At 37.6% G+C, this 15678-nt stretch overlaps 1 protein-coding gene across 1 annotated transcript in view; it reads left to right on the top strand.

The window, feature by feature from the left end:
- The window catches only part of EYS (eyes shut homolog), a 938397-nt gene that overhangs the window by 448169 nt on the left and 474550 nt on the right, over window positions 1-15678 (top strand). Inside the window, exon 23 of the mRNA XM_069804576.1 lies at window positions 14680-14939. Within this exon, the coding sequence (XP_069660677.1) occupies window positions 14680-14939 (260 nt within the window). The remainder of the gene's footprint in view (window positions 1-14679; window positions 14940-15678) is intronic.

Genomic DNA, 15678 nt, shown 5'->3' with positions numbered 1-15678 from the left:
AAATGCATGTTTGAAAAAGTACGAGTTATTCAGCTAAAGCAGTTGTATCTTTGACATGATTGCTTATAAGTGATGGTACAATATGAAATACATGTACACATGTACAGATTATGTGAAATGGTTCTAGTATAAGTAAACTATACACAATACCACAATACATAATTATAAAATCAACATTGTCTGCCCCACCACTAGTTTCTATGGGTAATTGAATTTTAGTTAATAGTCTTTTGGGGTTAGTCTGGGATTTAAACTGTTGTGTTCTGTTAGATCAATAGAAGCATTATAGGAAAGTTTATTTAGACTGCAGTTACAGATAGTACACTATTAGAGGTCCTTTATAAAGTAGTGCTTACTCTTCAGCAGTAGCAAGCAGAGTAATGGAGGATCTGTAATTATCATATTTGCTTCCACCAAATGCCAGTTTGGATGTGTGAAAAAAAATCTATCACAGTTATAATAGGAAGCCTTTATCTTTGAAGGTCACAAGTAGAGAAAAGGGAGCACAAATCCAAAAGTCACGCCTCTCTATGAGCATTCGTAAGTATTGTTATGTATGTCTCTTAGGCTTGGTCATTCCCTGTCTGAAAGGGGCAGTCATTAAATTTTCATAGGTTTGCTCTATTGAAATGACTCAGTGAGACAGCCATAGTAGAAGGTTGAATTGTTTATATTACAGTAGATATCAAAGGTAGATAAAGATGTAACTGACTCTTGGAGACCAATTGAAAATAATTTTTGTTGTTTGCTTTTATAGCTTTATATCAGAACAATAACCTTTTTAAGGACAAAGCTATTTTTGAAATGCTGGTTGTCAGGACGTGACAAGTTGAATTTTGTTTTGTAACAGAACCTATAGTAGGGAAATATCTACCTCATCTTGTGACTGCTGTATTTCAGCAGCATATATATATTTATTTATTATTTTTTTAGCATTGAGAAATATTGTCTGAGTTGAACTTAAAAATCCTTACTTTTGCTCTTTTCCTACTGTTTATATGTTTAGAAGTTGTGGCACTCCTTTATAAAATATTTTGTGGGTTTACTTAAATAATTCTTCTTAGGCAAACTTAGGCAAGGACTGTGTTAGGTGATCTTAGGCAAATTTACTTGTGGGAAGATGAAATGTTCCTGCTTCGGTTTTTTGTTGGAAGTTACAATCCTCATGCAGGATTAGGTGAATAGTAAGAGATTATAATTTGGCATATTAGTTTAAATCATTAATGAAGGTCAGTTTGTGCAAAACTTTTTCTTTTCTTTCTATTATAATAACAAATGTAAGAACAGATGCATCCTTGCTTCTTAATCTTTTTCTAAAATATTTTCTAGACTGCCAGTACTGATGATGACAAACTCTGTAGCCTTTCCAAATGTTCTATTTCATAGAGGCTCCTTTGAAAATCTGAGTTTCTAACATTGAAATTAGCATTGTGACAGTTGTTCACATGCTAAATGATTCACTAGATAAACTTCGATGTATAATTGGCTAGTGCTGAGTGTTGAAAATGCTTGAAGAGGTCTCTTAAAATGTATAAATGTTGGTACTATATGGTTAAGTGATGTCCTGATGATCTGATGTATTCTGCTTTGCTAAATACCGCAGCTACCCTTGGTTATCAGTTGTTTACAGGCACCTAATTAGTTCTAGGCATAAAGTATTCAATGTATTCTATATTTGGAATGCAAAAAAAAAACCAGGAAGAAGAGTATTTAACATGGAACATGAATCTGTTTGTTCAAAGTCATGTTTTTTATGCCATTGTTTCCATTCCTGGATTTGCTAGTGCTTTGATGTCGGACTGAGCCAAAGACATATAGTTTGTTCTGTGATATACCTCCTTGGAGCTTGAGTACACCCAAGGTAAAGATCAAGTGGCAATCCTGAAAGTAGCTTAAAAAACAGGCGTAGAACATCGGGAAAAAAAAGCTGATAAAGACATCTTGCTTAAATGACAAAAGAGTTTGCAGAGTTCAGAAGCAGTGGGAAACATGAGGGAGAGAAATGTTTGTCTCATCCATTCAAATCATTATGCAGACTTCTGAATTGGTGTGCATTGCATTCAATTATTTTTCATGTCAAATTTTCTAAATGTGTCAGTAATCTATCTTCAGGGTTAGATTCATATTGCTCGCGCTTCATAAAATCTCAGAGTTGCAGCATGCCATCTACCACTTCATGTTGCTGTGCTAATTATTGCTAATAAAGATTAGCAATTGTAATTACCTTTACTTGGTTGTCTTGTTGCCCATGGTGGAAGAAACAGACCAGGAAAGATCTCCTTTACTCCCTAGAGCAAAAGTACCTTCCGTTGTTAGCGCTCTACCTGAAGAGTTCATTTTTCTTTTCTGTAATCAGTGTCATCTCTATACACTGGGTGAAGAGCTTTGAGTTCAGATGACAGAAGTACTGTTGCATCGCTAAGCTTTCCAAATTTAACAGATGTCTCTCCTGCAGGGGCTGTTACCTGCTTGCAGGTGATAGCTTTTATTTTTTCGGTGCAGCATTCTTCTTCCATTCAGATTTCTCAAGTCAAAGAGGACTTGTCTCAAAATCAATGTACTAAAACACAGTAAGAGTTACCTGTAACTCTCAGAAAATATCAGAGCAGTACAAACTGAAAAAAGGCATTGAGTTAATTTCCGTATCAACTAGGCCCTTTACACTGAAATCTAGTAGAGAGGAAGAGATTTCCAAGGGGAGATAGGGCTGAAGGTGCCAGTTTCCATAGGTGTAACAATAAACCCAGTGCCGCCAGATGTGTCATCAAAGACTGGCATTAAATTAAGATGGAGGAGCACAAGCAAACAGGGAGCTAGGGAGATGGAAGCCTTTTGTTCAGGTAATCCTTCAAAGACGGAGAGTCTTCCAGATAACTGATTAGAGCTCAACATCTGAGTTGGAACAGGTTAACTTTATGTAACATCAGCTTCTTGGACGCAGCATGACAACTGATTCCCTCAGATTCTTGAAAGAATGAAAATACTTCTTTTTTTTCTATCAGAGCAAATTGGTACCGTCCAAGATACTGGACATAGATTCTTTACTTACTGTTCACCATAGCATTGACGTACTGATGCTGTGTTTTCACAAATGAAGGTTTTTTCTCTCTGGCAGACTCAATCTTTGTAGAAGTGTTGCCTGTTACAAAGGATGCAAATTATGTATTTTCCCTCAGATTGCTGGATGGAGTCTTGAGTTGCCTTATTGCTGTTGTACTGATTGTTGTTGTTCCAGCATGGGATGAAGGACACATAGGCAAAGAATGCAGCTCTTGTTGTTAGTGACAACAGATGGTAAGATAAAAAGGAATGTATGTCCTTTTCCCTTTGCATTTTGTCAGGAACAGAAGGAAATCTAAGGCAGGTTTACTTAATAGACAATGTTACTCAGGAAAGCAGCTTTGCATGCCAGAGTGCATAGGTACCCTGTATGGGGGTATGCAGTAATTCAAGAAGTTAATGCTGCTACTCAGAAAATCATTTTACGCTGAAGATGAATTTAGACAGATCTTTCTTCTCACCTTGCATTGTGTGCTAACTTGCTAAGGTGCATTCCAAAATTTTCACATGACTATGATACCCTTCTGATATAACTTGGGGAATTTGGGAGAAGGACGTTGCCATTTTTTTAAGGAATGATTTGATATCTTTTAATCTTCTTAGAATTTGTTTTCAAAATCTTGAACACGATAAGTAGTTTTTCCTAGCACCCTAGATAATAACCAAAACTGTAAAGCAAAAGTAAAAAAACAAACCTCCCCAAACATGAAAACCTTTTTTTTTTTTTTTTTTTTTTTCCTCCATTTTTAATGAATTCCTGCTGCATCTAAAATAGGAGTTTCAGGAGGTAAGGCTGATGGGAAGGCACTTTACCAATTATTTTCTACATGGTCATGGTCTATGAACAAGGCTGTTGATAGCACACTGTATTGTATTTTCTGGTTCCAAGCAATGTGACCTGAGTGACAGTAATAATGCTCAGTTTTACTTGCTTTGTTGTCTTCCTTAATTAAATGTATTCAAAGTACTCAGTGTTTGTGCTGTTTTAAGCACAAGCATTCCTTCTAATGAGACTGCCCTCTAGTGACAGTTTTACTGGTGATTTTTAATTATTTTAATGTTTCCCAGGTGAAACAGGACACAATGTAATTTCATCTGGCTTTGTAAATAGGAGGATTTGCTGCAAAATCCTTCTTGAGATAAATATGCAAATAGTTTGGTTGGTCTGAAAAGGAACTAGGTGTACCTCATCTCTGTGGTCCAGTAGTCTGAAAGTTGCACCCAGTCTGACGTAAGATGTATTTTGATTTAGGAAAATGGAAAAAGAAAAAAAGCTGCATTAAAAATTGGGAGTTGAAAGTTGAAATAGCCTTTGTAGGACCTAGAATTCTGTTTCCTAAAACAGAAATCTGTGCATTGCAGCTGAACTAGAGCTTAAAGTAAATGCAGAAATACAGCTTGTTGTCTTATTGAGCTGAATGTTACCTTGTGATTGTGTGAACTCATTGCTTCAAATAGAGGATTAAGGAAGAAATACCTGGAAAACAAGCAAATACAACTTTGTCTATTTGTTCCTCTCAAGCATTTTTTTTCTTTGTGTCATGTCCTTGAATACCCAGAATATTAGGAATAAATTTTAGTTATTGTTTCCAAGAGGAAGATTGTGGGCAGAGGATTATGGGAGAAAAGTATACAGTATAGAGACAATTATTCCTAAAAAATGGTAAAAAGGACAAAGATAAAAAGGCTGAAGCAATTAAACTGCAAGGGAATGAAAACTACCTAAACCTTCTGAAGTTTTTCTGTATGCATCAAACATGCAAAAGGCACACTTACTCGCTATTATAGTAGCAGAAATGTAATCTTTTTATCTCCCTCTCCAGCAATGTACCTCCCAAATCCTTTTTCTCTAGTTTGGGGTAAATATCTACTTCTATTTCCAGCTTTAAGAACAAGCCAAAGGGGTTCAGCATATTGTATTTGCAGGTTTTATTTATTATATTTGTATTGTACTTCATGTTTTCTATGTAAAAGGGTTAACCCTTCTGATTTCTAATTCAGAAACTGAAAAGGAGAAGAAGATGTGTCAATCTGTCTTCAGAATGAGAAAATACAAATAGCTTTTTTAACGTGCATCGGAAATATATTCTAAAAGCATAGATCTAGCTTTTGAAAACAGTAGAAACTAAGAAATCAAGCAGTTGCTGTGGAGCCTTCTGTTCATGGTATCATGCTTTGAGTAGGACGTGATGAAAATTGACAGTTCCATATCTGATAGGCTTCATTTTTATGCCTGCTTTTTTAAAGACAATTACAATTTTTATTTTTTCAGTGCTCAGGAATACATAAAGCTAGAGGGAATAAGTATTTATTATTATGGTTATAGTTCTTAAAATTACGTAAGTTCTACCAGATCCACACACCAAAAAACTCTTAAAACTATTTCTTCTTCAGTTCTATGAGAAATTTATGTGAAATTGTTTACTGTTGGACTACCTTTTTAGTAAAGGAGTAAAGAGTAAAGCTGCCTCTGAAATATGAGGGATTCATAGCATGTTGGATGGAAGAAGGTTTAGTTTAGTTTAAAAAAACAACCGAACCCATGCAATTGAATTTTCAAAAGTACCTGAATTATTTAGACTGTTAGATAGTATTTTCAAATTTGAGGAAAGCGGTTTGGTCCAGATAGTTCTTTGTGTATCTGACAGAGAACCCTAAGTTTGTAAGCCTACCTCCACTGTTTTCTTTATAGCCAATGAAGTTAAGTAGATGGAGAAATGCCTTCTGAAAGCCATTCAACTTATCTGAGATCTGAGCTTCGAAGTAACTTACTTTTCTCAACTGACAAAACAGCATCTTCAAAGTGGCTTAAGTCATAATGTACAAACTTTCAGTGGTTAGAATTGCGTGTTTGAAAGACAAGTCTATTCCTAGCTGGAGTGCTCTGCAGTGTTTCTGAAGGCCAGATCCTTCAGCTGTCTACGTGAAATGGAGCTTACTCCAGGGTGAGTTTTAGTTAAGACTGTACGTAGATTTTTTTAACTAAACCTCCTAGACATTCCCAGTTGCCATGCTTTGGTTCGCTTGCAATGTCAAATGATCCTATACATACAAACTGGAATCTTTTTGGACGAAACTAAATTAGAGTATACACTCAGAGTGTATCCTGTATGATACAAATACGGCTGGATATTCAGTCCATAATGCAAGACTAGAACTAGTGGGAAGTAAACCAGGCAAAACATATATAGTGTTTATGCTGGGTCTATACCAACTCGTTAGCTTCACACATCATCTCTTATTTGTGCCATACTGTGGGGGCATAGCCTTTGGCACCTTCCTTTCCTCTATGTCATCCCAGCACAGAACGACATGTCCTGCATGGGCAGTGCGAAGAAGACAGCTTCTGCTGCATAGGTGCAACCAGTGAGACTCAGGCACCCATCTTTATTATTTTTTAAAATGGGACTAAGGTGACGTTTTGTGACAGAAGGTCCTGTTTCATTATGATCCCACTAGGAAAGGCCCTCAGACTCTACAGTATCACTTAGAATGCCATATATTGGAGCTAACACTATAAAGAAGATGGTATGTAATCTCCTGTCCCTTCAGGGAACCCAGGGTTGTGCAGCATCAGATAGGCCTTCTGTCTGGGCCAGCATGCCATGCAGAGCCTGTCTATGAAAAGATTAGCCCATTCAGGTTATTTGAGGTCTCGCAGGATTTTCTTACAAGAAAACAATTGAATTCATCATTTCTACTGTTAAATAGAAGGGATGTTTACATGAGAACTTGTTGCTGCAGTCTTAGATGAAGGCCAGGACACACAGCTGTACTGAGACTCCTCTGTTAAAATTCGCCAACAGAGTTTATCCAGTGGTCAAGGGATGCATGCAACACAACAGAGGCTGCAAGGCCAACCTCTGCATGCTACATAGCACAGCACAGTACATGCCTACTCAGGTTAACTGTTAGTGGATCACTAACCCCTTGATACGCAATGGTATTGTGGTCTGGATCACTACAGATGCCTTTGCAATGGTATGCTACATGTCTTTTGCAGAAGTTCTTGATATTTTCTTCCATTAGTGGAACATGAATTGCTGAAATGTGAGACTTGGATTGATGTTCTGCTGCTTAAACAACTTCCAGTGCTCAACAATATTCACATTCCTACTGAACTAATGGACAAACACTAGCAATATATGGTTCCTTTTAGATACTGGCAATGGCTGTTGGGATCGAACCCTAGCTTATATTCATTCAGTGCTTTTGCTTTGCTGTTGTTGAATAGATAATACACAGAACACAGTTGGTCAAGTTGTGTAAACAGTTTGAGAAGTAATATATTCATAATAATAATAGATTGTTTTACAGATAGTAGCATTAACTGAGGAAATGTGTTGACTTGCATGGTATTCAGCAACCTTCATACAGCATGTGAACAGAGGAGAAGAGTGAAAGTTGTTTCAGCCAGTTTGACCAAGTATCTTAGGACATAGTGTAGATTTTACTGTAGTGTTCTTTTACAGATTAATTTTATTTCTGAGGTGTAATGGTAGCAAGGTCCATTGCATTTACAGTTCATGCACTATATTATTAGTCATTGTACTATTACATGTATTCTGCATTCCATGATGCAAACTTCTCAGAGACTTAGAATGATTAGGCACACAATAAAGAGTTCATCCGTGCATGTCTGTTATTACCTGGTACCATTCCCCAAGTATTTTATCTGTGCTTTCCTAGCCACCATTTCACATTCAACTTGAAGACTGCAGGTGGTGCATATACTTCCCATAAGCCAGCATCTACATCTCTGTTAAATTAAGAAATGGTAGGTGTATGTATGACAAAGGTAACAATTTTGTTTTCCTTAATTTCAGCTTCTCATCATTATTCTAACAGCTGATAAAGGCAGATGGAATTTCTTCTATAACCTAATTGTGAAATTGATACTCAAGCTATCAATTTACTCTGTGAAAGGCAAATTGCTTTTTATTCACTGATTAATCCATTGGAGAGAGGTGAGAGGGGACGAAGTGGTATTTCTTCCTATGTAGCCACTTTCTTGCTCTACACATTTACACAGTTTGGAAAGATATTTATCGCTTGGCCATGACAGACATGAGTGTATTGAGGAATCAAAACCGCTGGATAATGGATGAGCTTCCTGACTATTTCTTCCTTTGTTTAGTTGTTTTATGCCCTGACCTTTGTTACTGAAATCAAACCAAGCTATTGTTTATTTCACTGCTAATGAAACTTCCCATTGTCATATTGACAGCCCAAGGAGCTGAACTTCCTTATTGACTAACACAGCAGTCATAATACCACTTCTTTGTGCTGAATTGAGAAGATGAGAGGATAGTTTAGTCTCTGTGCTCAGATTGATAAGTCAGTTTACAAAAAGTGGTGATGACTATTGTAGTAATTGTAATAATGAAGGATGATATTGTAATCATAGAATCGTAGTATCGTTAAGTTGCAAAGGACCTTTAAGATCATCAAGTCCAAACATAATGAACTGTAATAATGAAGGATGCCCTAGTATTTCTCAAAGGCAAAGCTGAAAGGCTTACATCTGACCTACTGACATACCATTGTTGACTGGGACGGCATCTAAACACATCTGGAATTTATCTAAAGCACAATTAAATATATTTGGTTTTACTTCATTTTTAACTTAAGAATTGCTCAGGACAAATGCAACCAACAAGACATGCCATTCCTAAAAAAATGATGGTCCCCTAAGCTGAGATACTGCAGTACTTTCACAGTGGCCAGCACTCCTTACAACATTCAGGTGGACCTTGGGCATTGGTTGTACACCTGCACTGAAACGTATGTCTTGATTCAGGAGCTTGAAGTAGAAAGCACTGGTATGGAAAAGGATCTTCCTGTTATTTACATCAACCACAAGTTTTCTAGCACACCTCAGAAAAGGGCAATGAGTGAGCAAGTTTATAACACAGCATTTTTATTTCAGGAGTTAATTTGTCCTGCCTTCTTAACCACAGCAATAAAAGAATTAGGAATTTTAGTCTTTGCCATTATTATCCTTTATGACTTTGCCTCAATCATTTTAAAATTCTACCCCACTGCTACTATTCATAAAGATTACTATATATGTCCCGTATTAGAAGTATATAAAAAAAGAGCAGAATAAAAGCTAATATTACTTTTGCAGTGCAGAACAGATTAAGCAGCTAGTTTCATCCTCAGTCTTGGGTTGTCACAGCCCACTTCCTTCTCCTACCCTGCCAGCTGCAGCCTGGCTGTGGCCCCCAGACCCCCGACACAAAGGGCTGCGGTTTGCCAGGTAGTGACTGCAGGTGGTGGGGGTGTCACCCCTCCTGGAGGGACTGTTCCCAGAGCTGAAGCTGGAGCAGGGCGGGCAGCGGTCACTGGGCCCCAGTGCAGGGGTTAAACCAGCGACACCCAGCTCAGGCCACGGAGAGGACGAGCCCCTGTGCTGCCGGGTCAGCGCACAGCCGAGGGCCTTATCCAGGCAGTGGCAAAAGTCATAGAATCAGAGAATCACAGAGTGGTTTGGGTTGGAAGGGACCTTTAAAGACCATCTTGTCCAACCCCCCTGCTGTGGGGCAGGGAGATCTTCCACTAGATCAAATTGCTCAAAGCCTCATCCTGTTCAACCTGGCCTTGGAACATTTCCAGGGATGGGGCATCCACAGCTTCTCCGGGCAACCTGTTCCAGTGTCTCACCACCTTTATTGTTAAAAAAATTATTTCTTATGACCAATCTGAATCTACTGTTTCAGTTTAAAACAGTTGTCCCTTGTCCTGTCACTACAGGCCCTGGTAAAAAGTCTCTCTCTGGCTTTCTTATACACTCCCCTTAATTACTGAAATGCTGCAATAAGGTCTCCCTAGAGCCTTCTCTTTCTCCAGGCTGAGTAAGCCCAACTCTCTCAGCCTTTCTCCATAGGCATTTTTGTGACAATCCTCTGGACACGCTCCAACAGGTCAATGTCTTTATGGTACTGGGGACCCCAGAGCTGAGTGGATGAGGCCCATTAGGTGTGTTCAGGTTCCTCAGGTTGTCTCAAACCTGACCTAGGATTGGAAGGACTTCATTCCCCCAGTCCCTGCCATGAGGTTCAGAGGCTTGAGAGATGTGGGAAGAGAGATTAGCATTGAAAACTGAGGCAAAATATTGTTGAGTACTTCAGCCTTCTCCTCCATGCCGGTTGTCACCAGTTCTCCTGTCTTTATTTATCATGGAGATATATTTTCTTTAATCTTCCTTCTCTGGCCAACATACCTGTAAAAGCCCTTCTTACTACTCCTTGCATCCCTTACCAAATTCAGCTCCAAATGTGCCTTAGCTTTCCTAATCCCATCCCTACACATCTGGGTAGCATCCTGTATTCTTCCCAGGATACATGTCCCTTGTTTCCTGTGTGTTTCCTTCTTACACTTCAGTTTGTCCAGGAGGTCCTTACTAAGCTGTGCTGGTCTCCTGCCTGCCTTGCCTGGTTTCTTGCATGTGGAAATCAAGAGCCGCTGTGCTCTAAGAAAAATATCCTTAAAGATCTGCCAGCTCTGTTCAGCTCCTTTATCCTGGAGGGCAGTTTCCTAGGGGATCCCATCAGCTAATTTCTTAAAACAACTGAAAGTTTGCTCTCCTAAAATTCAGGGTCCTGACTCTACTCATCAGCTGGCCCATATCCCTCAAGATTGTGAATCCCATCAGGGCATGAGCAGTGCAGCCCAGGCTGCTACCAGTCTTGACCTCTCTAGTTAATCTCTGTCACATTTGGTTGGTTACAAATGGGGAGCTTCAGGAAGAAAGTGGAGAAGGAGCAGTGGCAGTGATGGTAAAGAGGGGCTCAGAGGAATTCAGGGGAGAGGAGGAGAAACGTGGGTGGAAATTTAAGGAGAATATCTAGGAGGGACACGTGAGAGTGGAGAACTAGTAGCACCAGAAGAACATCAGAGAGAAACTTGTAACAGGGCTTTTGCAGGTGAAAGCTGGTGGAGTGTGTAAGGTGGGTCAGATAGGCGTCTGAGGAACAAAGAGTTCATTAAGCTTTCAGAGAGTAAAAGAAGAAAGATGTTTGTGGGAGGAAAGAGAAGAGAGAAAAATGAATATTTGAAGTCTCTGTGGTGACTGGAAGCATACGTCTTTGGAGCTTTGTGGTGTGTGGTAGTGCTTTAAATTCAAAGCTGTGCATGTATTGAAAGCAAGCTCTCATTTTACTACTTCAGATGGTCCTGTAGCCTCTAGCTTACAAGGAATACATTCGTCACTGAGCACTGAGGTTTTTCAGGCTGTTAGTTGCTTTGATTGAATGCACTAGACAACATAAACTCTTACTGTAGAATGGACCATTGTTGCATGTATTGTATAGCTAACAAGCTGAGCTGAACTTCACTGAACATCTTGTCATTTCTCGTCAAGATCCTGTCAAATAAAGAGGCAGGTGAATGATGAGCACAGTGTATCTGAGGGTTCAGTTTAGGATTACTGTTGCTATGACTGAAGCACTAAAGAAAAAACAGTTTTGCTCCATCTTGAATATTGCATTTGTTTCTGTAGAAACAGCTGTATCTGTGGCAAAGGCAAATGCTTTGACTGGTATTTTCTGAAAACTTGGTACAAAATATAGAACAGAAAGAATGGGATATGACTATTCTTGATTGTCCTGGTTTTGGCTGGGATAGAGTTAATTTTCTTTCTAGTAGCTGGTATAGTGTCACCTTAAACCAGGACACTGATGTTTCTGAAGAGTTATTGTCTTGTTGTTCATAAAAGTTACAAAAACAAGTATGCAGTTAGGATATGAAAGGATAAGATGCTGTTTGCTTAATTGTGTAATATAAGTAAGTCAAATGTTTTCATAGTTAATCTGGAAATATATGATATGCCTTATTTAGGGAATTAATTTTTGTAATTTTGCAATTTTTTCATAAATGCCAAAATTCTTTTAAGAAAGGCCTTGTGAAAACTTTAGCTTCAGAATTTACAACTATGTGTTAATAAAGATAGCGTTTTTGCTTGTTCTTAAGAGAAAATGTCTTTAATTTTATGAGTTTAGTGATGATAAGATTGTTTCAGATACCTAAAGTAACTCATATGTATAAATATGTCTTTTAGATTTATGTTTTTTTAGGTTTATGTAAGTTTTAGACTAAACAAGTCTTTTAGACTTACACATTTTCTTAAAAAGTTCTGAATATGTTTCTAGAGAATACAGCAGAGAAAATTACATGTAATAGCAAACTCTCATGCTTAAAGAGATTTTGACTAATGTTTGATTAATATGGTAGTTTTTATTTATATGTAGGTTGCACTTTTAGATTGCCTTTATAAAACTTGGCATTATTTAAACACCGAATACCGGCAAATAAGTTCAAAAAAATTCATATGACTTCTAAATGATTTAGGAATAAACAAAAAGTTGCATGCAGAACATCTGCCATATTTATATTTTTCTTTTTAGAAGGTAGATGAAAACTTTAGTTGTATTTTGGTACCAGTATTAGAACCTTTTATCTTGAGTTTACAAGTTGGTAAGAGAACAGAAAGAAGTTGAGCAATGACTATCTTATCTTTATGTGGTCTCATAAAAGCATGTATTACTTTTTTTTTTTTTAGATGTTATTAATTGTTGTCTTTGCATTAATATTGACCTTTATTTGCATCTCAGTTGGTAGCTAGCATGAAGCCAGGGTAGGACTGGCTAGTTGTGTAGTCTAGATAACTGCTGTGTTTCAGTGATCTCTCTGTGATGTAATGTTCCCTGTGGCCAGACAGAATAGTTTTGATAACTCAAAGGCAGTTATGAAACTTGTTAGGGAAAAGAAGGGAATGGAACGTGTTTTATGTTTGCTCCTCTGCACCTCAGATACACCTGTAAGAGTTGGACCAGTCAAGAACTGAACGCCGTTCTCCTAATATGACTTGAAAGGCTCTCCATTTAATGAGCTTTCCAAGCTATGAATGGAGCACAGACAAGGTAGTACATACCACTCTATAATAGTTCATTGGTAGTAACTTATTCAGAACTTCATAAATGAAGTCAAGAAAAAAAGAAACAGCTGTAAAACAATTAACATCTAAAATACTTGTTCTGATCTGTTGGGACAAAGTGTTCTACTATGTCCAGTGTCAGTGATTTGGAGATACTTAACTTGTAATGGAGGCTTGTAATTTTATAGATTGACTACTTAGGAGAAAATTAAACAAAGTGCTGAGTAGTAGGTGCACTGGTACTCAGTGTTACTCAGTGGGTATTGCCTCTAGATACTAAATTGATGCTACCATGTATAGCAAAAGCAGGTATGTTTGTTGTGTGTAAACAAAGAGTAACAAAATGTATTTATTTGTAACCATCACACTGAAATGTGATTTTTGTCATAGTTACTTTAAGAATACCTGAATGCCTTTTGATAGTTACAACTATTTGTCTTCCCATGAAAAACATACAGTAACCTGATTTTTGAATCCTTATTGCTAAAATACTTGTGACTTTCAAATGGTAAATTTCCTTAATAATACCCATTTCATTTCATGTGACATGGAAATGATACCTCACAAATCAATCAAACAGAACATTAAAAATTCCAAAGAAAACACTGTGTTTGTTTTAAAAGGGCCAAGTTTGCCTTCTGTGTGGCAAGCAATACCTGTGCCTTACAGAACAGAACTATGTAATTGATTCTCCAATGAATGACCTGTTTGTTTTTTAAGAACAATTCCTTTTATCAAATTAGAACTATGAAGCTGTATTTGAATGGTTTAATGCCTGAAATCAGTATCAGTCGAAACAGGTAAGAGCTGGTATAGTTAATCTTATGTATTGTGTGTTGTCCTGCAAAATAGTTGCAAATGTATGTTGAATTTAATTCTGTCTTCAGTGCAAGTAACGAGAATGTATGCCTTTTAAAGGACATAGAGCCTTCTTTTGTTGCAGCTAATGAGGAAATTTTCTCTGCAAACTTTGAGATCATTAGCAAATTGTTACTTTTGAATTTTTAGAATCTCATCATCATATTCATGTTGTAAATAAAAATAGGTATTTACCTAATTCATGAAGATAGATTCTTTACAATCAGATGTAATTTAGATTTTCGTCTCAAGTTTTTTCTTCTGTGTTGTCAATGACAGGTCTTCACAGGAACATACAAAAAAGAGAAAGATCATGAAAAGAGGACTCTTCTATCATTTATAGTGCCTTTAACCTCCTACGTTCTTTCTTAAAAGTGTACTGAATGCTACCTGGCACATTTCATCCCAAACACTGAAGTACATACTTAGTAGTTTCACACATGTGAAAAGATGCCTTTCTAATCCTAAAGCTTAACGAAATTTACATTCCACATTTGATAATTTGTGGTGGTGTTTCAGCTTGAAGATCCACAGATGATTCTGTCAGCGTTAACTAAACCAGGTAGTTCTCCAAGTGGATAAATCCTGTGATTCAGAATAAGTCATTTTGCTTTTGCTCAAACAAATTGTGGCAGAACAACCTGAGTATAACTTGTATCAGACTGTGCTATGAATAAAACTGGCAGAAAAAAAGATATGCACAGAAAAAGATTCTTGATTTTTATTTTTTTTTTTTAATAGAAATAGTTGGAACTGATTGGGTTAAGTTGTTGATTTTTTTCGGCCTGCCACTATTCAATTTTTTTTTTATTTTTTTTTTCCAGATGCACTTGTACAGCAGGGTGGACAGGGCGAGACTGCAGTGAAGATATAAATGAATGCGATTCTGAACCGTGCTTGAATGGAGCCACCTGTTACGAATCTGTTAAGCAAGGACAGTTTGTATGCATTTGTCCTCCATTTTATACTGGTGACTTCTGCCATCAGCGCTTCAGTCCCTGTGAGCTGCCTTATAATCCATGCATGAACAATTCAACCTGCTTGGCACAAGTTGATGGAAATCCAATGTGCATTTGCAAAACAGGTAAGAACTGGTATAGTTGATCTTCTCTGTTGTCTCTTGTGCTGCAGAAAAGTTGCAAATGTGTGTTGAATTTAATGCTATCTTCAGTGAAAGTAACAATGTATACCTTTCAAAGTACATAAAACCTTTGTGAATTACAGCAGGTCTATCGGTTATGTTAAAAGACTGCTAAGATAGCTGCTAGTTTGCTTACTATTAATTTCTTACAGTACTTATTAAATCTATGGCTGTTCAGATTCCAGCACTGAGAATTACTATTTCTGAGCCAATTGTTACAACAACATAGTGATACACGTGCACCTGGCCAGCAGAGCTGACAAACTAAATTGACAAAACAGACAGGCAGAAATAGACAAAATATATGCAAATTGTTAGAAATAGAAAAATTGGAGCAAGTTGGAAATGGTTCCTTTTCCTGCTGAGCTGTCAGGAATGCCTGGCACATCAGGGGAGTAATCTTCCCCTGCCTAATGGATAGAGTGGATTGCTCTCCGTATGCACAACAAGCAAAATCACAACAGGTGCTGACAGCTTTCCTGGGCCATGGCTTAGAAGACACGATTTCTCCCTCGATGTACAAGAACTGCTAAGGTGGAACGGAGCAACAGTTTAACTGTGCAGAACATTACTAGGCAGTTCTGCATAGGAATTGAAGAATACATTAACTAATTAAAACTGCAGTGAAAATTTAAGTAGGGAGAGTACAATTACTGAATTTGGAATTTAGGCAGGATTTTGG

This window comes from Haliaeetus albicilla, chromosome 17 (assembly GCF_947461875.1).
Source record: "Haliaeetus albicilla chromosome 17, bHalAlb1.1, whole genome shotgun sequence".
Taxonomy (NCBI): Eukaryota; Metazoa; Chordata; class Aves; order Accipitriformes; family Accipitridae; genus Haliaeetus; species Haliaeetus albicilla.
Note: the sequence above shows the minus strand (reverse complement) of the source record. Positions and strands in the feature narration are given on the sequence as shown.